The sequence below is a fragment of the Onychostoma macrolepis genome, chromosome 21 (assembly GCF_012432095.1).
Source record: "Onychostoma macrolepis isolate SWU-2019 chromosome 21, ASM1243209v1, whole genome shotgun sequence".
Lineage (NCBI taxonomy): Eukaryota > Metazoa > Chordata > Actinopteri > Cypriniformes > Cyprinidae > Onychostoma > Onychostoma macrolepis.
In genome coordinates, this window is record NC_081175.1 from 21,108,451 (window position 1) to 21,130,094 (window position 21,644).

At 35.7% G+C, this 21,644-nt stretch overlaps 1 protein-coding gene across 3 annotated transcripts; it reads right to left on the bottom strand.

Annotated features, from left to right (window-relative positions):
* Positions 1–1,613: 1,613 nt before the first annotated feature.
* On the bottom strand, positions 1,614–21,103 carry zgc:113162 (uncharacterized protein LOC553743 homolog). Of its 3 annotated transcripts, XM_058757782.1 has the most exons (10): positions 20,446–21,100; positions 19,735–19,804; positions 12,444–12,637; positions 11,219–11,340; positions 9,701–9,749; positions 9,306–9,455; positions 5,349–5,522; positions 4,901–4,984; positions 3,423–3,509; positions 1,614–2,819 (listed from the first exon to the last, which is right to left on the bottom strand). In XM_058757782.1, exons 2-10 carry the CDS (start codon positions 19,766–19,768, stop codon positions 2,718–2,720), a joined length of 996 nt encoding a protein of 331 aa, XP_058613765.1. In that variant the 5' UTR covers positions 19,769–19,804; positions 20,446–21,100; the 3' UTR covers positions 1,614–2,717. The 3 variants fall into 3 exon arrangements, with proteins under 3 accessions (XP_058613765.1, XP_058613766.1, XP_058613764.1); XM_058757783.1 differs by lacking the exon at positions 19,735–19,804 and having other exon boundaries at positions 20,446–21,103; XM_058757781.1 differs by lacking the exons at positions 19,735–19,804; positions 20,446–21,100 and adding an exon at positions 18,285–18,435.
* Positions 21,104–21,644: the final 541 nt, after the last annotated feature.

Consider the following 21,644-nt stretch of genomic DNA (forward strand, 5'->3'; position numbering starts at 1 on the left):
CATTAGCCACATTTAAATCCAGATTAAAAACTCATCTGTTTAGCTGTGCATTTGTTGACTGAGCACTGTGCTACGTCCGAACTGATTGCACTGTATTTTATGTATAAACACTTTCTATTCTTAACCATTTTAAATTCATTTTAAATAAATTTTTATATCATTTTAAAAGTTTAAACAGAAGACAAAAGCAAGTGCTGTGATGGTAAAGAGAATGTGGGCAAAGATACAAGTGTGTTGGTTAATCAGTTGAAAGTAGGATCTCTGAGTTCTATTTGTTTGGTTTATGATGGTCAAAGTAAGTGGGGGGTGAAGTAGTGGAATATTTAGGTGTTTTGGAAGGTTTTTCACTTAGTGCGGAAGAGTTTGAACAAAGCTTGAGAATGTTTGTTTTTAAATTCCTTGTTTTTATTGTTGTGACTATTTTACTTCCTTTTATGTAAAGCACTTTGAATTACCACTGTGTATGAAATGTGCTATATAAATAAACTTGCTTTGCCTTGCCTTGCCTTGCCTTTTTATTAGTATATTAAGTTCTGATATTATTAGGTCTTGGCAAGTGTACTTAGGATGTGTTTCAATGAATCACTTGTATGACAGCCTTGTACTGAGCGACACTGATTGCATTTCCCATATAATGAGGCCTGCATCAATGTATTTGCCGCGTTCAGTTACACCAGGGTCATTTACAACCGCCATAGGAACATATTTCCCAGCAGAAATGACACCCACTTACCATCACCCACGTGCATTTCCTCGCAGGAAGCCCTGTCGTGTAGCTGCAAACTGCAAACGTCTGTAAACGCTTCCGTCACAAATCATACTTGCTGTTTACCACCAAGTGCTCTCGTTTCACACTGCTGGTGGCCTCCAAATGGATTTATTTTATTTTTTTCATTTTCCATGATCATAAATTAACATTACCCGAACCATGTCTCTTACAGGACTGGCCTGGTGGAGATCGAGCTTTCGAGCACACAGCATTGTCAAAACGGTAAATCCATGGCCTTCAAGTCACCTCAATTACAGAGGAGAACACGGGCAGTAATGCAGACACCCATATCAGAGAAACCAAGCAGGAACCCTGAATTGCACCTGAATACTAATGACAAAAATAAGAAATGCTCCATTCACTCACAGTAGGTACTTCAAGTACTTCATTCCCAAGTACTTATCATATTGAGTCATGATTTGATTTAAGCAGAGCTTTTTAATGTAGTCTAAAGGAGTTTAATAAGGACATATTGATTTTTGATAGATTTTGCTTAATTGTGTTTTCAGAAATGTAAAAAAACCCTGAAAACTAATCAATATACATTTTATAGATATTGTATGTAATAAATAAAATAAATATAAAAAGAAATGAAAGAATTAGTAAATAAAAGTTAAAAAGTATAATAATAAATATAATTATTATAAAGGAAAAGGGTAATAAAAATAAAGTAAAAGGGTAAAAATAAACAAATAAATTCAGGATTAAATTTCTATTACAAATGAACTATATTTGTTTTTAGATATTATTTATTTATTTTCCTGTTATTACATTCATTTATTCATTCTGCAGGTTTGGTCCTCCATAATATTGCTCAACTGTGTTTCAATAAATGTCAAAAAACTGATCAGTATGCTTTTATTGGTGTAACTAATAAACCAGATATATACATATATGAATGTAACCAAGCACCATATACACAAATAGAGTCAGCAATAATACAAACAGTTCAATTAAACAAAATAGATTCTGGTTTAGAAAGACTAGTTGCAAACATCTGTGAAATCATTATACAAACATATGTACAAGGACAAAGTACAAGACCCAACTAATATGAGAATATTCACATATTTAAAACCCCTTTGTGACCTGAGAAAACAGTGATTCCACAGCCCTTACTTTAGTACATTAACAAACAGCTCTGTACTGTTATTTTTTTGTGATTGTTCAGCTTTTATGACTAAATGAACTGAATTATTATTCAGTAATACATTATGTATTTGTGCAAAAACACTATGATTTAGAAGTTGAGCTCTATGCATATTCTACAACTATATTTTTGATAAATTTAACTAGATATTTTAGAGCTCTATCAATCAGACATGGATGTTAACAGTGGGAAAAATGGGTGACATGGCAAGTACAACAAGGCATAAATAGGTGACATTAACAGTGCGTGTCAAATAAGCAAAGTGTACAATTATTTTGACAGAATATGCTAGTTTTTATAAACAAAAAAGGTAAGAGGTGAAATCGAATTAGTTTCTCTGGTCTAGTTTGTTCCAGGTTTGTGCAACCTCTGCTGTATATTAATTTTAAACTCATTTCCTATACAAAAAAAATAGTAAACTCATATTTTCCTGAAACCCATATAAAACAGGAATGGTCCGTAGAGAATTTGGTCTTTTAGAAAAGTCAGCTGACATGTTGGTCCCTAAACAATCATATTACTTTCATCTATATGAAATGAAAAATAGAAAAGGTAAAATTCAGCCTCTCAAATGGACTCTCGCAATCATTCAGGGTCACACGCTGCAGGGAGGGCGTCCAGAACTGGTTATTGAGCGAACATTCAGTTGAGTGGTTTTGTCCTCAATTACCAGACATTCCCCTGTATATTCTACTCCTGGGAGAACAGAGTGCCAGTCACGGTCCACCGCTGCAGACTCTTATGAAGCGCAGTCCCTTAAATCCTTCAGTCCAGGGGTTTGTTAGGATGGATGTGTGATCACCCTGTAGTTAGGATGTTGTCTGGTGGCTCTAGGGTCTCAGCGATGTCCTCCAGCTCATCCAGGAGCTCAGAGAAGGAAGGTCTTCGGAATGCATCCATCTGAGAGGAAGACAGAAACAGGATAAGCTTTGGTGTTTCACTGAATGTGACCCTGGACGACAAAACCAGTCTTAAGTGTCAATTTTTTTAAATTGAGATTTCTACATCTGAAAGCTGAATAAATAAGATATCCATTGATGTATGGTTTGTTATGATCGGACAATATCTGGGTGAGATACAACTATTTGAAAATCTGGAGTCTGAGGGTGCAAAAAAATCTAAATATTGAGAAAATCGCCTTTAAAGTTGTCCAAATGAAGTTCTTAGCAATGCATATTAAGTTTTGATACATTTACAGTAAGAAATTTACAAAATATCTTCATGGAACATGAACTTTACTTAATATCCTGATGATTTTTGGCATAAAAGATAAATGGATAATTTTGACCCATACAATGTATATTTGGCTATTGCTACAAATATACCCCAGCGACTTAAGACTGGTTTGTGGTCCAGGGTCACATATACATCTTCAAAATAGTTAACCAGGTGATTCAGGAGCCACAATATGAATGCTGAAGGTGAAATCTCTCTCTTGACAGGTGTTAGTTCTATTCACAGTCACGCCATATTAAACACAACCCTCGAGTCGCTACTTCATACCTGACAACAGCTGGCAGAGAGTTCCAGAACCCGCTCTGGGCAGCCCTGCACCAGCTCTCTGAACGATTCCACATCCAGCCCATAGTCCTGTCAACAGATCACACACTGAAGTCAATATTCCTTTTAATATTTCCTTTGAGACAGCACTGCAGAAGATGTGACGTTGTCAGCATTCAGTTGTTCTCTCATAAAAAATGTATCTCTCAATTTTTTTTTTTTTTTTTTAAATTAACGCCAATTTGAAAACACACTGTATTTCTTTAGGGGCGTCAAAGACAAACAAATGTATTTTACTAGGAAAGTGTAGGGCAAAAATGTAAATTTCACCCAAAAAATTATACAAAACACTTTAGAAACAAACTATATCTCACCAGAAAATTACAACACAAACTTCACAAACTATACAAGAAAATTGTAAGACAAACTTCACAATTACATTGTAATTGTACGACAAACTTTACAAACTATATTTCACCACAAAATTGCAACACAATCTTTAAAAACAATCTATATTTCACCAGAAAATGATATGAAACACTTTATGAACATTTCACCACAAAATTGCAACACAAACTTAATCTATATTTCACCAGAAAAGTTTAAGACAAACTATAATTTCACCAGAAAATTATACAAAACACTTTAAAAACTATATTTTAAGACAAAATTGCAACAAACTTTACAAACAATCTATATTTCACCAGATAATTTTAAGACCAACTTTACGATTTCACCAGAAAATTATATGAAACACCTCACAAACAAACTGTATTTCACCAGAAAACTGCAACACAAACCTTAAAAATAAATTATATCTCACCAGAAAATACAAACACAAACTATATATCATCAGCAAATTATAAGAAACACAAAAAAAGTACAGACAAACCTTACAAACAAACTATATCACAGTAATGAAGGTCAAAGCAAACTTTACTTACTTTATTTTTTAATCAAATAAATGCAGCCTTGATGAGCATAAGAGACTTCTTTCAAAAACTTTTGACTGGTAGCATATACATGACAACCACGTGTCTCATACATATATTAACAACTACAGTGAAAATGTATATCGACCAGAAAATCATTATCCTTGATGTGATAGAAGAGCACGATGAATAAATCCATACTAAAGAATCTAAATGTCCGTGTGATGGTTCCCTTGACCCAGATCAGATCTGTGTTCTCTCCCCTCCAGACATCATCGGCTGTCCATCAGCATTAATGAAGCGTAAATGACCACACTGCTGTACACCAGAGCGCAATCACTCTGTCTGACCTTACTTTCATCCCCAATGCAGCAAAGAGAACCATATTAATTCACGCGACATAACAAGCCTCTCTTAAGGGTTATATGTAATCATCCCAGAGCTTGTGCAAGTGCTAAATTATGCATTCTGTGTAACGATATAGTGTACATGAAGAAGTAGTATTCATTTGCATATGCTGAAAAAAAGGTGTTTTCTTTGTGTGTTTACCTTTGTCCTGGGCAGCACTTCTGGGTCGGCAGGGATTCTTGCTAAGATCTCACACAACATGATCCCAAAAGAGAAGACATCAACCTATGATTAAACAGGGGAAACGGCCAGTCAGCAGAGGTTCAGTTCAGTCTCTTAATAACATCAGCACCAGCACTGGCTCTCTCTCTCTCTCAATGAAGCAAAAACAGCTCCCAGTTTATTGTATCTGTTACTCATTATAAATGACTTTCCAAATCTGTACCTCAGCCCTGACCTATTAAGGTTGGCATCAAATCAGAAGGTTAATTTTTAATTAAAACGCAACTGCAAAAGGTTATGTGGATTAATGTGAAATCTGTCAGTAAATCAATACTAATTTAATTTTCGGGAAAAAGACCATCCAACCATAAATGTCCTGTTTTACACTTTTCTCATTTTCATTGGTACAGCATTCTGTTCTCAGTACCTTGCGGTCGTACGGCTCTCCTCTAAGCATTTCAGGCGCCATCCAGAAGGCCGACCCCACCAGAGACAACTTCCTGTCAGGGTCATTTGCAGGCAGATCCCCCACTTCTCTGGCCAGCCCGAAGTCAGTGACCACAGCCTCCCTGCCACGCGAGGTCACTCGGATCAGGCAGTTCTGGATTGACAAAAACAAGATTCCACATGTAGTATGTTGCGTAAGATTTAAGATTTTATCTTGCATCTTTCAGTGTGGTATGAGGAAAGAAAGCAAGCGAAAATAAGCAAAGGAAACAAGTATAAGGAAGATTTTTCTCCATCTCAGATTACCAAATGACAGAGCCATTTTACGACCAAAGTAACACAATTACAGTATAGTGCCACAAGATGGCAGTATTGCTCCACATGAAGATTGAACACTAAGAAATTATCATTCACTCTGCATCTCTATAACAAAATCCCCAAGAGCCTAAAGAAAAACCAAGACATTACCTGACCATTCAAATCTGGTGTGTCATGGACAGTTTGTCATCAACTGTGGAGTTATCCAAGCTTGCTGTTTTCCTCTATTTTAAGTCAAGGCTCTAACATATGGTTGGACTACTAATAGATAATAGTATGCAATATTAGTGCTGTCAAATGATTAAATCGCATCCAAAACAAAAGTTTTTGTTTGCATAATATGTGTGTGAGTTCTGTGTATATTTATTATGTATATATAAATACACACACATACAGTGTATATTGTTTAAATATTTACATGTCTATATTTATATTTATGTAATTTATTTTATAAATAAATATATTTAATATTTAAACATAACATATTTTTCTGAAATGTGTGTGTATTTATATATACATAAATTTACACAGCACACATATATTATGTAAAAAAAAAAAAAAACATTTTGGATGCGATTAATCTTTTGACAGCACTACAATAAATAGAACTATAAACAATACTTAAATGATAATAATAAATCACTTAAATCACATAATTACACAAATTATTAGGAGGGTTAGTCATGGCCTAATGGTTAGGGAGTTGGGCTTGTAACCTGAAGGTTGCTGGTTCGATTCTCGCGTCGGCAGGAATTGAAGGTGGGGATTGTGAATGAACAGCACTCTCTCCACCTTCGATACCATGACTAAGGTGCACTTGAGCAAGGCACCGAACCCCTAATTGCCCCCTAAAGCATTTTGTTCAGTCAGTGAATCACTAACATTAGTGAGTAAAAATTAAAAAATTTATCACAAATTGATAAATATGATACAGAAAGGTGAGAGCAAACTCTCTGACTTCAACTCAACTTAAAGCACACAGTAGTCTTTCACCAGAGAATCAGGTAGAGATATGCATCAATAGGACATCAGTGAGAATGTGCAATGAGTGTGGTATAATGCTCTGAGGTCTCATGTGTGGCAGTAACAGTACCCATGTATTTTGAGTAAACCCATTGACATAAGGCAGCTATACAACCACATGTAACCTGCCGTGTTGTGCAAGCAGTAATGTTTTACCTCCACGCTGTGTAATGGCTTGTAAACTATAGTAGCAATATTTGTGCTATGGACTTCATGTGACTTGTTCAGATGTGTTATTACTTTTTTTTTTTAAGTGAGTGCACTTTCTTTGCCTGCCGGATGACAAAAAGCTAAAAAAAAAAAAAATTATACCCCAGACTTACACTGGGCCAGTAAACAACCCCCAGCTACCAACACATTAGCAACGACATAGCATTGTGGCAATGAGTTTACTTTAGCATGGACAATCTAGTAAAAATCTAGTTATACACAATATAATTGTGTGCTTGTGAGCAGGGTGAGAGGATAAAAGCTTGACAGTTGACAGGAGTCAGCGGGTCATTTCTTATGAGAGAGCGAGAAGAAAGGAAACGAGAAAAAAAGGTTAGCGAGTGAAAGCAGTTTATGGAATGGTGAATGCTGGCTACAGCATTAGCATAATAAAGGTCTGACCTCCCCATCTCTGTTCAAACACACAGGCCTGTGCTCACTGCACACTGCAGCCTGGCAACTGCCACAGTTAAACCATGTCAAGACCATGACTCTTTTTCTCTGCTTACAGCTTTATAGGGGAACAGGTTCCTTTCCCAAAATGCAACAAAATTCTTGTCTTTTAGTCATTTCAACAATATGAGTGAGGGTGTCTCATACTTTTAATACTTTTATGTACCATGGATGCACTAAATTGTTTAAAAGCGACAGTAACAGTGTTGCCAAAGATTTCTATTTTAAACAAATTTGTTCTTTTGAACTTTCTATTCATCACCCTGAAAAAATATATCACGGTTTCCACAATAACAATAATACTTGAGCTCACATCTCCGAAAATGTCGGAGCAAAATTTCAAATAGACGTTATCTTTATTAACAATCCGCATATTTGAAGTCTAAACGAGTATATTCTCACCTCAAAACTACATTCTGTGACGCAAATTTTTTTTTTTTTTAATACAATTATAATGGATTTGAGTGTCCACCATGAGACTCTCTTTGAGAAATACTGCAAGCGGAGTGATACAAATGGTGAAAGAGTTAGAGTTCTGTTATCACTAGAATATCGCACCACTGGAAAAGGCTCTCAGCCAATTAGATTCGAGGACCAGAAAGAACTGCTTTATAAATAATAATATTTTACAATATAATTGTTTTTACTGTATTTTTAATCAAATAAATCCAGCTTCAGTGAACATAAGAGAAAAAAATCTTACAGAACCGAAACTTTGGAACACCAGTGTATTTACGGAAATTTAAGAAGGATTTCCTGATATGTTTTTTCCTTCACTGGATTTCTATAAACACATTCTGTAGAAAAACATAAGAATGTCAAGAAGCATCACTCTTATTTTCCCCAGGGCTGATCCTGTTCCTTTACAAAACACGTGTCCTTCAAGACACAATGTTCTTTACCAAAAAATGTTGAAATACCTTGGCCCGTGGTGTGAGAATGGTCACAGTGGAGGCATGTGGCACAGTTTTTCGTGTTCTGTGCGTTTCGGTATTAAGCACGTTATCTAAGTTCCATCACTCTGCTATTGTGTTCATAAGCGATGAATGGAAACCATAACTGAAGTAAATCTACAGAAACCAAAGCCCTTCACTCAAGATAATATCAAGCATTCGGAGTTTCACACATTGAAAAACTCACACTGAGCGCTACTTGTCACAAAATGCCATTAATTTTTTTTTTCCCCAAAGTGAATAGAAGCCAAATAGACATTTTTGCACACATACTACCTATAAAATGCATTAAATTCATCGCATAATTTACATAAGAAAAAGAACTAACTTCCCTTTAGCTGGTTAAAAGGTAATGGCTAAAATGAGTTAAGTTAGAAAATGTTTAGCAATATCTTGCGGATATGACTTTGATATTTCTCAAATGCAATGAAATTAAATTTTTTTTTTAATTTATAAATTTTATTTTATATTAAGTATGACTTGAGCATCCAGATACCTTTGGGGCCACTGTGCAAGTATGCCAATCTTCACTTTGTAAGATTATGGGAGATAATATTATGTTTATGTCGCAACTAATATCAGAAACTAAACTGTACCCAAGCAATAAAAAAAAAAATGAGGTTATATGAGAAAGGAGGAAATGGACAAGCGAAGTGTGTTAACTACCAGTTAAACACTAAAATATGTGGTATTATCTACATGGTACTTGCTGAATCATGTATTGAACACATTTTGTTCAAAACATGACTCAAGTCAGTCAAGTCAGGCAAGCTAATAGAACATTAGACGTAAAAAACATTAGCAGAAATTTCAATTGAGTGACATTACAAATGTCAGTCATTAGCTATAAGTGCAAGGTGTGTTTCTTGGCACACACCTTCAAATCTAGGTTGAACGCTGCGAGGTGATATTTCATAATACATCTTTGCCATAATTGCTCAACTTTGATCCCTAAAGTCTGCCAACTCACTCGTCCTCACCTTAGAGTTGAGATCTCTGTGGTAGATGTTCTTGTAGTGGAGATAGGTCATTCCTCGGCTGATATCACAGCCCAGTTCGATCTTCTCTCTCCAGCAGAGGTTGACGTCATGCCTGGCCAGCAGCTCCTCCAGACAGCCTCCGCTCACATACTAGGTGGAGGAGGGAGCGACATGAGATTATGATTTATACAGTGAAAATGCAGCTCACTTTTGCAGCATGTTAAATCAGGAAAACCTTTTCTTTGTAGAAAATTATATACTCTTGAACCATTAGAAAAACATAATGATGAGTGAGTCACCGCTTGTGTCATGAGACTTTCTGGGCAGCACGTTGAGACGGCAAAAGACTGGATATGCTGAATTGTGAATACTAATTCCTAAAAGTTTCCACCCACCTCAAGAATTGGATACAGCTTGTTCTCCTTAACACAGATCCCCAGGTACCTACAGAATGAAAATCACAGAACTTTACTTTATCCATCTGAGAACTGAGGAATTATGCAAAGTTTAGAAGTTTGCATAGGTAATGACATAAATGACAAATGACAAATCATTCAATCAGCACCTGTGAACTTTATACATCTGCATAAATTTTCATCACAACCCTTTAAATTGACTTGAGATCAATTTGAAACTCGTAAATGAAACAAATTAGTAGTGCAAATACATTTTCAACCAAATGAAAGTAATCCCTATCTAAAACTCTCTGCTATATCATGATAGGGCGGTTAAAAGGGCGTTTCTATGCAGTTGCATACTTAAACTCAAAGTAGTTTTTAGTTGCTATTGAGTGTTCTGGGTAGTCAAAGGAGGTCACGTTTTTATGATATTATGGTCTCTAGATATGGCCTGAATACAAAGGGTTAAATGTTAGTTCTTATCCTAAGTATGAGCACAGAGGGATATTAAAATTCTGGCTGATCCCAAAACATTATTTTCATGTTATTAATGATAACTGATAAATATATTAGTGCTGCCAAACGATTAAATCGTGATTAATCGCATCCAAAATAAAAAAAATTGTTTACATAATATATGTATGTGTACTGTGTATATTTATTATGTATATATAAATACACACACACACATTATATATTTTGAAAATATTTACATGTATATACATTTATATTCTTATATTTTATATAAATATATTTGATATAAAAATATAAAATTTTCTTAAATATATACATGCATGCGTTTGTATTTATATATACAAAATAAATATACACATATTATGTGAATAAAAACTTTTATTTTGGAAGCGATTAATCGTTTGACAGCACTAAAAAAAATATATATATAATAGTCTAAAATAAATATATATTAATAACAATAAGAATTGCAAATATCAATTGTTTTAAATGCTACAGGTGTGCAGTATGAAAATGGATATTCATATGGAAATTTGTTAAAGACTTTAATGGTGTTATTAAATTATTAATGTTCTTGAAGATAAACTTTTGTGAGTGTTAGTTGACAGGAAAGGCAATCTAACAATAAAAATATTAGAAATTAGGTTTGCACAATTAAATAAAAAAAATCCTCTAAATAAAAATATCTAATATCTATCTGATAATTAACCTGGTGCAGATATATCATCTATACTTAAAAGCAATACTAATAATGATTAGCAAACATTACTAAAACTCAGTATCTAAAACAAGGGCTGATTGTATGTAAAACAGTCTCACAGGCTGATGCTTTTAATATCAGAACAGCTTCTAAATAGTAGCCACTTCACCGGTTACCTTTGTTCAAGGTCTGGAAATCTTAACCCAGTCGGGTTTTATTACTTATTATTAGGCCGACAGAGTCAGAGTTGTTTTCTTCCCATGTTCTGTGTGGGCGCTATGAGCATCAGGCCGGCGTGGGATTGATGGTAGTGATTAATTGCGTGTGCAGAGGCGGCTCACCTCACTATGTTGGGGTGGGAGAGTTTCTGAAGTAGACTGATCTCCCTCACGATGCTGTTCTGATCCACGTCATTCTTATAGATCTTCACCACCATCACCTTCTTCGTGGTGCCGTGCATCACCTGAGCGAGGGAGAATTACATCATTACTGACTCAGCAGCGAGGGCGTCACATACTGTACATACAGTGGAAGTTTCAACAGGAGGGATTTCCTGACACGTTTTTCCTTCACTGACATCCTGTAAAAACATTCACAACAAAAAGGAGCATCACTCTTATTTTCCCCTGGGCTAATTCTGTACAGTACATGTCTCCTTAAGGACAAAATGTTCTTTACAAATGCTGTGATTACTTGGCCCGTGGTGTGAGAATGGTCACAGTGGAGGCATGTGACACAGTTTTTCACGTTCTGTGTATTGATATTAAACACGTTATCTAGGTTCAATCACTTTGCTATTGTAAAACTCTGCTGTGATCTTAGCCCTCACTGAAGTCTTTCCTTTAAGATAGTATCAAGTGTTTCACACTATAATAATGACATTTTTGTGAATGTTGGCATTACAAAATGGTGTTATGAGGTTAAAGGAGCACTGAAGCGATTTTGCAAAACAAGAAAAGCTAGCATATAAATATTGTGGTTACTATAGTTTCCTCAGGCATTTTTTAAAACCATCTAGTTATTTTCCTGTTTGTGAAGGTTTTCAAGATCATCTAAGCTTGACAGGGTGGTGACGGTATGTGACGTTAAACATGTATTTCTTAGTTGGGTTAAAGACTGTCTGCAGGACGTAGCTTGTTTTTAGGAGACAACAGACACGTCATGTCTGTAAGGTTCTGTTGTAAGGACTAACAGGGCTGTGACTTACACACAAAATGATTAGAAGACTATTTAACATTTTGATCAACAGAATTCGGGTGGGTAGAAAATATTTATACTGGAGATACAGAACAAAACCTTTGCTCTTGAAAGGCAGCAGGTGGTGGAACGAAAACATTTATCTTGAAGGTATCAACGCCTGAGATCTCGATGTGCCTCATTTTCACAGCATTGATTAAATCAGTGCACTTTTGCTAAAGGGCAGATTATCTAATCAGATTCTGTGCTGTTCAATAACAGCCACATCCATTATCACACGCCGCCTTTATTTTACCACATTTTTCGCAAACGTTCAATCTCCAAACGGTAATTTGTCTCGCTCCTCCATTACTGACAGGAAACCCTTACCTTGTAGACCATGGAGAAGAAGCCGGTTCCGATAAGCTCTGCGCTGAAGTCTTCCCAGAACTCTAGCTTTCGGACGGTGGTGCGGAGTTGGTGCCAGCAGTCGGTCTGGCAGTAGGTGTCTGTGGACTCATTGAGCAGCGTTGGACTGACTGGTTCTGGAGTGTCTTCTACCTCACACATCTTGGAGATCTCATCTACAACAGAAAAAGCAGAAGCAGGAGAGATAAAGCTTAGTTTTACACTGCACAAGAGTAATCAAAGCAACCAAGACTTATTTGTAGGAGATGAAAAAAAATCTGTTATATACAGTGTATAAAATATTATATACAGCCTAAATCATCTGACGTAAGACCAGTTTTGCAGTAAAACCTGCATTACTCCATTAAGATTAATCATTTGTCCAAGACTGCATCTATACAGAGGATAATCCACAGATAAATATGCCTGCAAATGCATGCATTTTGATGAAAAATAAAATGTCAGAAAACACAATACCTCAAATAACAATATGCTTTTATATAAGATACTTACGTCTGGATTAAACATGCATTTGCATCGAGTTATTTATTAATTTAGCCATTTCATTGCTGAAAAAAATCTATCATTATTTTATCATAAGGACTATTATTTTTTTCAGTATATTTTAATAAGATTTCCATAAAAATGTGTATATTATGATATATAACCTATCGTTATTAACACCCTTGAGCACACCTGCATATTCTTCTTTGTTGTCAGTTATATCCCGTTTCAGATTTACCCACCTTGAAAAGCAACCTGTGGTAGGTCACTCTGGATTTTGGCCAGACGTTTTCCTATCTACATTGGCCTAAATAAGCTGGCAAAGTGGACCAAAGTGACTTTGTGCCAATATTAAAAGGTCTAGATATACAAGCTATCCTGTAAGTGCACATTTAAAGAAGGTTTGGTTTATTTAGGCCAAGTAGACATGACATAACCATGTCCTAAGAACTTGCAAATGTCCTCACGGGATGATCTCATAACATGAGGCAACATGAGCTTAATATTTAGTCAACGTTAGTTTAGATAACGTACACAAGCTTTTATGTACTACACTAGCACAAACTTTCGGCTGACCCTGTGCTCAATAAAGAACACAGCTTACAAAAAAACTACTGTATGTGTGTGTAGCGTGTATAAGGCTGGACATTTCATTGAATTGCGTAGTAGCGTGTCAACTGGAGATTACATCACTGCGCGTCATGTTTGGTGCCCAGAGCACTGGGTGTCCTAACTGCCCGTTAACATGTTTACAGCTTCGGCACGCAACATCCTACAGGGTTTCTCAGTGATGACCCTGCCACAACCTTTATCCATCAACGTCTGACCCCAGGCTACTGACACACACTCACTCCTTCACACTTTATTAGATACTGTATGTGTTAACATCACCCTCAGATATTCAAAGCTCTGTATCGGTTGCAATAATCCCGAAGGTGATGACACATTGCTGCTGTATTGGAAAGCTCTGGAAAGCAGAGTCCATAATATCAGTGTTAGCTCAGCATAAACTCTGGTTAGATAACTAGCTGGCCACACATACGGAGAAAAGGCTGTAATCATTACAGAGTCTAAGAGATTTGCTGTGAGAGAGAGATAAAATAACCGGGTTAGATCACTGCTCTGATGTTTGTCTGAAAAATACATAATTCAGTCCTTTAAAATGTTAATTGCAAATGTAACTGGTCAATACTTTATTTTTTTTTAACTGTAGCTACCTATTAAAATGTTTTGACATTGTAAAAATTACATCAACCCGCAATTACAAGAACAAAAACAATGACAATGCACTAACTGCAAAGTATTATGATATTACCTTGTTTTTCAAACATACACCATGGAAATACCACATTATATGAATATGCAAATCAATTAATCGTTTAGTGGCATATAAAAGTATTTACAAAACTAAAACACTTCAATTCAAATACTGTAATACTATTTCATATTTAAAATATTAACTGTTACCCTAAGATGATGTTATATATATATTATATATATATAATATTTAAAATTGTAATATTTAAAAAGTATATATGTGTGTGTGTGTGTGTACAGAGCTGCTTTCTATACAATAAAGATGCTTGTATTATTTAATAGCTTTGATGACTTTACTTTTATTAAAAATGTGCAAAAAAATAGCAATAAAATTGACAAAACTTATTGTATTATTATACCATGGTATTTCCATCTGATACATTACTATACCACACACAGCACCACAAAAGTACTTTTTGTAAAGATAATTTGTGGAAAATCTATGGCATATGTGCAGTGCACCTATGCTAACAAAAAGTGTTGATTGACATATTTTCTTTGTCCCGCTTGGATGATATTAAATGCTGGCGCGGTACATGCATGTGTGGTTGCATGTGTGAACAAACCAAAATTTTTTTTTGAAAACTTCCTTGAATGCATTATGGTGGCATATGTACGTAAGATGTAATAAGATCCATCAGGGTCTAAATCTTGATATTTCTGTTATCATCTAAAAAGGGAGCATTAGCACAATTACCTAAAGTAAACAGCACTCAAAGATAGACAGCTCATCCAACCATCAAAGTTCATACAACACCAGATAAGATAAGAAACTTGCTAATCCTGTACGATAAGAGAGAGAGAGTGATTACTGCCAATGGATAACTGGCTGATATTTGATATCTTGTACAATCACGCACAAACCCATGCACACGCATGCACGCGGATGCACCAAGTCTTAACGCCATCCTCAGATGTCATTGTCGTTATGCGTGACACCTGAAACCTGCTTTGCCAGACATACCTTGTCTCTCTCACATGCAAACGACAATGGTGAATGTAGGATCGACTGACGTGGTCTTTGAGGGGGTTTAGCAAGCCAGGGTGTCTCTTTCAGTGTCTGCGGGTATGTTAATGTAAATGAAACATGGAAAGAGAACAAAGACGGTTTGGGGAGCGAGTGTAGAATGGATTCAGATGTAGTGTGACGCAAAGCATTTGTTTGATCTACCTTGGGGTGAAGGATAGAAAGAAATTAAACTACACACAGCGCCCTACTGAAATGATAAATTTCACCTCTTGATTCACTTGGAAAATGTAAGAAGAGAGTCTGAAACAAAGCAAACTTTGTTTGCAATGAAAAAATAAAGGTTAAGACTGATTTATTCTACAGCAAGTTGAGCTTCATGCCATTCGTGTAGCTTTTTTCATAATCAAAACCCCTTCAAGTCCACACAGGAAAAAAATTGGCACAGCTGAAGGGTTAAAACAGGGCATTTTTACAGTAAATAATTCAGTGTAAGGCGAGAACTCTCGTGTGTGTCTCTTTGGATGCTCTCCTTTAGAGATCCATTTCCTTCTGTCTGTGTGGCAACCGAAGCTCCCTGGGTCACATCCCCTCTACTTTCTATGACGTGAGCTCTGAAGCGTGTGAATGAGAGAGAAAGAGTGAGAAAAAAAGGAAAAGAGGCAGAGAGCGGATTACAGTTTGGCTACATTCATCCCAAAGCTTAATATTATGGTAGAATATTCAGTGCAATATCGTCTCACAGATGGTTACTGAAACCACAAGCTGTGAAAATCTGTCATTTCAGATCGGTAACCATCTCTAGTGCTTTGATTTGGCCGATCATAACCCTGAAGTCATGCGTGGGTTAAGCAGGTCTCAGTCTTCATAGGTAATGCAGATGGCGCATGTATATTTTACACATTCAGAACGGGTGTGATGAGTATTCAAACGCATTCAGGACCGAGACACTTCTATAAATGCGGGTCAAATATCAGTACAAAAAGACATGGGTTTCTTCATCAGAATAGATTTGGAGAAATCACTTGCTCACCAATGGATGACGGCACCCATTCACTGTAGAGGATCCATTGGTGAGCAAGTGAATGCTTAAATTCTCCTCATCTGCATCTTGGATGGCCTGAGGATAGGTACATTTTCAACAAATGTTCATATTTGGGTGAACCGTTCCCTTAAAAAAAGTAGTGATTTAGTTTTTCCATGTCCATTTTCCAGCCTCTCCGATGATTAGAATTAAACATGCTTTCTTTTCAGTGCGGTGCTTTTATGGATGTTTACATGTAAGCAAGCACTTTGCATGTGAAATGATTATTTATAATGAATTATATAGTTAGCACTGCCTCATGCATTTTCATAACAAACTCCCTGCATTACATTCTGACAGGTTCACACAAAAATCTGCTCTGAAATGTGACGCACAAACTGTTAAGGTTGGACATGATCAGGAACACTGTTGAAAATAAACTTTCTGTCCTAACATTATGCAGAGCTGCATGTGCAGCCTCACAGCTAGGAAGAGTGAAAGATTTGGCAGACTATCTTATTAGTGTTCGTTTATATACAAACTGTAGTCATAGTTACTACTTCTTTTAGTGTTCAGGATTAATAGTTTCTATCCTGTTTTATTAGGTCTTTATTAATTCATCATGACAGGGAGAGCCAAACTTAATACTGAAAAGTTTTCATTGGATTGGCATAGAAATGTTAGAAAACAGAGTGAAACACACCGAGTGAAATGATGGTACAAAATGCTGGAGAGAAAACATTCTTGAAATCAATTGTCTGACTTTGAAATGTAGTCAAGTGTAAGTATCAATTAATGTCAGAACTACATGGGGTCCAACAACCGATTGTTTTACAACAAACAGACATCTTCAGGGTGTAATCACAGGTTATCGGTTTCATTTAGAAAAACAGAGTAAAGGAATCGCCCTGCAGGACATGGATATAGCTGAGCTCTGCAAACACTGGAAAAATCTGGTACGGTGAAGTCAGAGAGGTCAGGCATTTGAGTACAGTGAAGGCACTACCTTTAAAAGTTTGGGGTCAGTACTATTTATTTTTTTAAATGAATACTTTATTCAGTAAAAGTGCATTAAATTGAATTTGTTTTGTTTTTTTAAAGAAATTGATACAAAAATCAATTTCACATAAATGCAGTTCTTTAAAACTTCCTATTCATCAAAGAATCCTGAAAAAAATCATGGTTTTCGCAAAAATGTATTAAGCAACAGTTTTAAATACTGATAATTACAAGAAATGATTCTTGAGCAGCAAATCAGCATATTAGAATGATTTCTGAAGGATCATGTGACACTAAAGACTGGAGCAATGCAAAAGATGCTAAAAATTCAGCTTTGCCATCACAGGGATAAGTTACATTTTAAAATACATTCAAATAATAATATTTCACATATTACTGTTTTTACTATATTTTGTGTCAAATAAATGTAGCCCTGTTGAGCATAAAACACTTCTTTCAAAAATATTTTGATTTTGATTGCTTCCATTGTCCTCATTTGTAACTCGCTTTGGATAAAAGTGTCTGCTATAAATGACTAAATGTAAATATTAAACAACATTACCCCAAACTTTGAATGGCAGTGTGAAAACACACACACATAGGGTGCGGTTCATACCGAGACACCATTCTGTGAAATTCCACACTTTGTGAAGATTTTGAAGCATCGGACATGAGAAAAAGCACCTATCTGCTGTTCTTACCAGACTAGAAATCAATATCATGATGAAAGACACACTAAATAAAGCCTTAAAAAAAGACTATGGATACAAAAACTAGGCTACATGAACCAAATTCAGAAAAGTCAAGAAGTCCCAGAAAAGCAACATCCACAACTGTGGCCTAAAGAACTGATACGATTGGAAACTCTTCGGCTATAGTCACCGACACCTTTGAAAACGAGACTCTTTTCCGTTGTTCAAGGGTTTTAAGACACTTGATCTCCATTTGCACATGTATGGACGGATCTACCAAGTTAACACAAGCAGCTCGAACCAAATCTTTAAAGACTTACCAGCCGGTAATATGCAAAACGTGAGGAAAAAGGTCATCTGATTTTCCGCAAAGGAAATTTATCCTGATTACATCAAGAAAACGAGAGATTAGCTACAGCCTGAGTTCATTAGCGGGTTGCGTGCCACTGCTTTGCCAGAATACAGCTGGCTAACTGAATCAGAGCCCTTGTTCTCTTTGTTTAGCTTGCATAGATGACCTTTAACCTTCTATTGAGACCTTCCACTGCAAACTGGACGGTCAACAGTGATTCCAACAACTTTCATTTTGAACTAAGTGACTGACATGGAGCAATAAGAAAGGGCCTGCTGCCTGGGCATCGTGTCCAAATCATTTATGACCATGAGATTCTGCAATTCTGCTTTGGGTTGATGTAACAAACATTCCCCTCACAGAACTGTCAAAAAGGTCATTGACCTCAGGTCTGAGATGTTGCAAGTTTGGCCAAACCTATTAGCAACAACATGAAATTCAAACAAACTGACTGTCTGTATAAACAGACATCTTGTGACCCTGAAGACTGCAGTAATTGTGGCGGAAAATTCAGCTTTGCAATCCCAGAAATAAATTACATTTTAAAATATATTAAAATACCTTGACCCAGAGTATAAAATACATCCTGATTTAAACAGAGAGTAATTTCGACTCCGCTTGTAAAAAAAATGCACTGACATGAGGAAATCATTCAGCGTTTTCTTCCTGTACACTGACAGGAAAGCAAATCAAATCCAGTCATTTTTTAACAGATTTAGCTGTAAACCTCATAAAAGTTGATTTTCTACATCTTGTACATGAAGCTTACACTAGAAATGACATGGTTCTTGAAATTTCTGTTTTCACATGGCCTCATCCATCTGCGATGTTTCTGTTTATGTTAAACTGACAGTACTGGTAGACACTCTGCGGTCTGTTACCTCAGTAGATATAAATATCTGATTTATCGCCTCCATTTTCATTCGCACTCTCTAACTTCTCAACAACTCTTCACACCTACATAATTTGCAAAACAAAGTGTCAAATCTCACAAAACGTAATATAAATCCTCTTGATAGACACAAGCAATCAATTTGAGAAAAATAATAAGTCAACCACACGTGATTTTAATAGCCAGTGACACACTCCTAAGAATATCCTCGTGTGCATTTGCATTTGTAATTTATTCAATTGAATATTTGTCAACAGCAATACATTTCCAACATATGCCATTCAGTAACACCTGGGCAGACGGCTAGACTGTCATTTTCCGCTGCATTACAATCCACACTTCTGACCTGACTTGCAACTAATTTTAACCCGGGCCATTAGAGGGTTCATATCCCTCTCAGACCAAACAAAATACACATTGACATATAGCTTGTATGTAAAAGAAGCCAAAATATGTTCTGCACTGTCCTTATCGACAAAAAAGCTGAGAAGGAAAGTATTTTAGAAGTGAAACTATAAATTCTTACTCCATCGGTTCAATAAGCTGTTCATGTGCATCATAAGGAGGTGGTGATGGTCAGCTTCCTGTCACTGCCTCTAGAAGAGACCACACAAGTGTACCATGAAATAATGGACAGCAAATTATATCTAAATATGTACTGCAATAAAATACAACATATCCTAAGTAAAATGAAGTGCTGACTGACTAGGCAGCATTGGTTTTCTTATCTACTGCCTGTTTTTTTTTTTTTTTTTGTAAAGCTAGATCTCATCTGTAGCCTACTTCTAAAGATAAAGCAACAATGTTAGATAACTGTTCCTAACTAAACTTTCTAGAACACTGATTATTTGCTTGCAAATTCCTTATGTTTGTGACATTTATGACATAATTTATTCCTGACCATCTTTCGAGATAAGTTTTACACCGAAATAAAATTGAGAACTGAAATCAAAATAAATAAATAAAAATATTGTTTTTTTCAGGTTAACTATATTTTATATTTATTTAGTAGTATTTCTTATATGTAAATAAGCAAATGAAAGAACAGTGAATTGTAATATAAAACATTTTAATGTTATAAATATTCAAATTAAATCTACATATACATCATAAATACAAATATCTAAATAATTACTATTATTCAGTAAACAAACACAAGTCAAACGTGAACTAAAACAGTATAGATTCCGCAATGGCATCTCTAATTTAAATAAAAGAAAGGAAAATATGTACTTACAAATCCTGCTTCCCTCAAAATTCTTTCTGACAGCTTTTTGCGAAAATGTATTAATAGATGTCGCAGGTATATCCAAAGTATGAATCCACAGTGCTGTAAATGCTTCCGTCTCGGACACAGGCTCCGCGCGCTACTGCGTTCTGCACACAAGCACAGAACGCGCGCGCAGAGCTCGTCAATAAGCGTTTGATCAGTTGCCATAGGAACCTGCGAGGTGAAGCCTTCATGCTGATCATAGGCTGCAGATGTCTGCGCAGAGACTGCAAACTTGTGGCGCCTCCCACACGCTACAGATTTTCTTCATTTCCGGGCAAAATATCCGTAGAATGTCCTACATATTTTGATACTGTGTAACGTTCATGTGTAACGTAAAACGAAATATTAAATTAGCCAAATAAAATCATATGTATCATTCTCAAACTAATTTATTTTATCTTATACTGCAAGACAAATATTTTGTCTGCAGAATGCACGAGCACTAACTCCCTCTAGTGATGCATCAATGAAATTTACACGAAGAGTTATTTACTTAAAACATCATTTACATTAAAACTTGTGTCATAATTTACTTATGTTCATACCGTCAAAACCTGTATGGTTCTGTCTTCGGTGTAGAACAAAATGAGATGACCGAATATTCATTTTTGGGGTGAACTATTCTTAAAAGGAAAGTTCTGTCATCATTTACACACACTCAAATTTTTCCCCCGCATGAACACACAAGAAGATATTTTGAAGAACGCTGGTAACCAAACAGTTGCTGGTACCCATTGACTTCCATAGTAGGGAAAAAAATACTATGGAAGTCAATGGGTACCAGCAACTGTTACTATGGAAGTCAATGGTACCAGCAACTGTTTGGTTACCAGCGTTCTTCAAAACAGTATCTTTTGTGTTCAACAGAAGAAAGAAACTCAAAGTTTTGAAACAATTTGAGGGTTAGTAAATGATGACAGAATTGTTATTTTTAGGTGAACTATCCCTGTACCATTTATGATTTTAAGACTACCTAACTTTTACATTTTTGATTAAAAAAAATAGGAACAATTGTAAAACATTTGGAAAAAACAACATTACTACAAGTTAAATGTTAACAGAAAATGTTACAATTTTGCAGACTTGAAGGCTTTTAACCATGTCAAAACAATACTATTACGACTCTACATGCTACTACTATTAATAATACATGAATAAAAATA

What these genes read in the sequence shown, in the direction of transcription:
- zgc:113162 (XM_058757781.1), bottom strand. Translation starts at nt 18,321, where the DNA reads ATGACCTTTTTCCTCACGTTTTGCATATTACCGGCTG. An exon ending in TCCCACCCCAACATAGTGAG is followed by an intron (nt 9,750 to 11,218) that starts GTGAGCCGCCTC and finishes TTCATTCTGTAG; the next exon opens with GTACCTGGGGATCTGTGTTA. An exon ending in AAGTGCTGCCCAGGACAAAG is followed by an intron (nt 3,510 to 4,900) that starts GTAAACACACAA and finishes ATCTGTTGACAG; the next exon opens with GACTATGGGCTGGATGTGGA.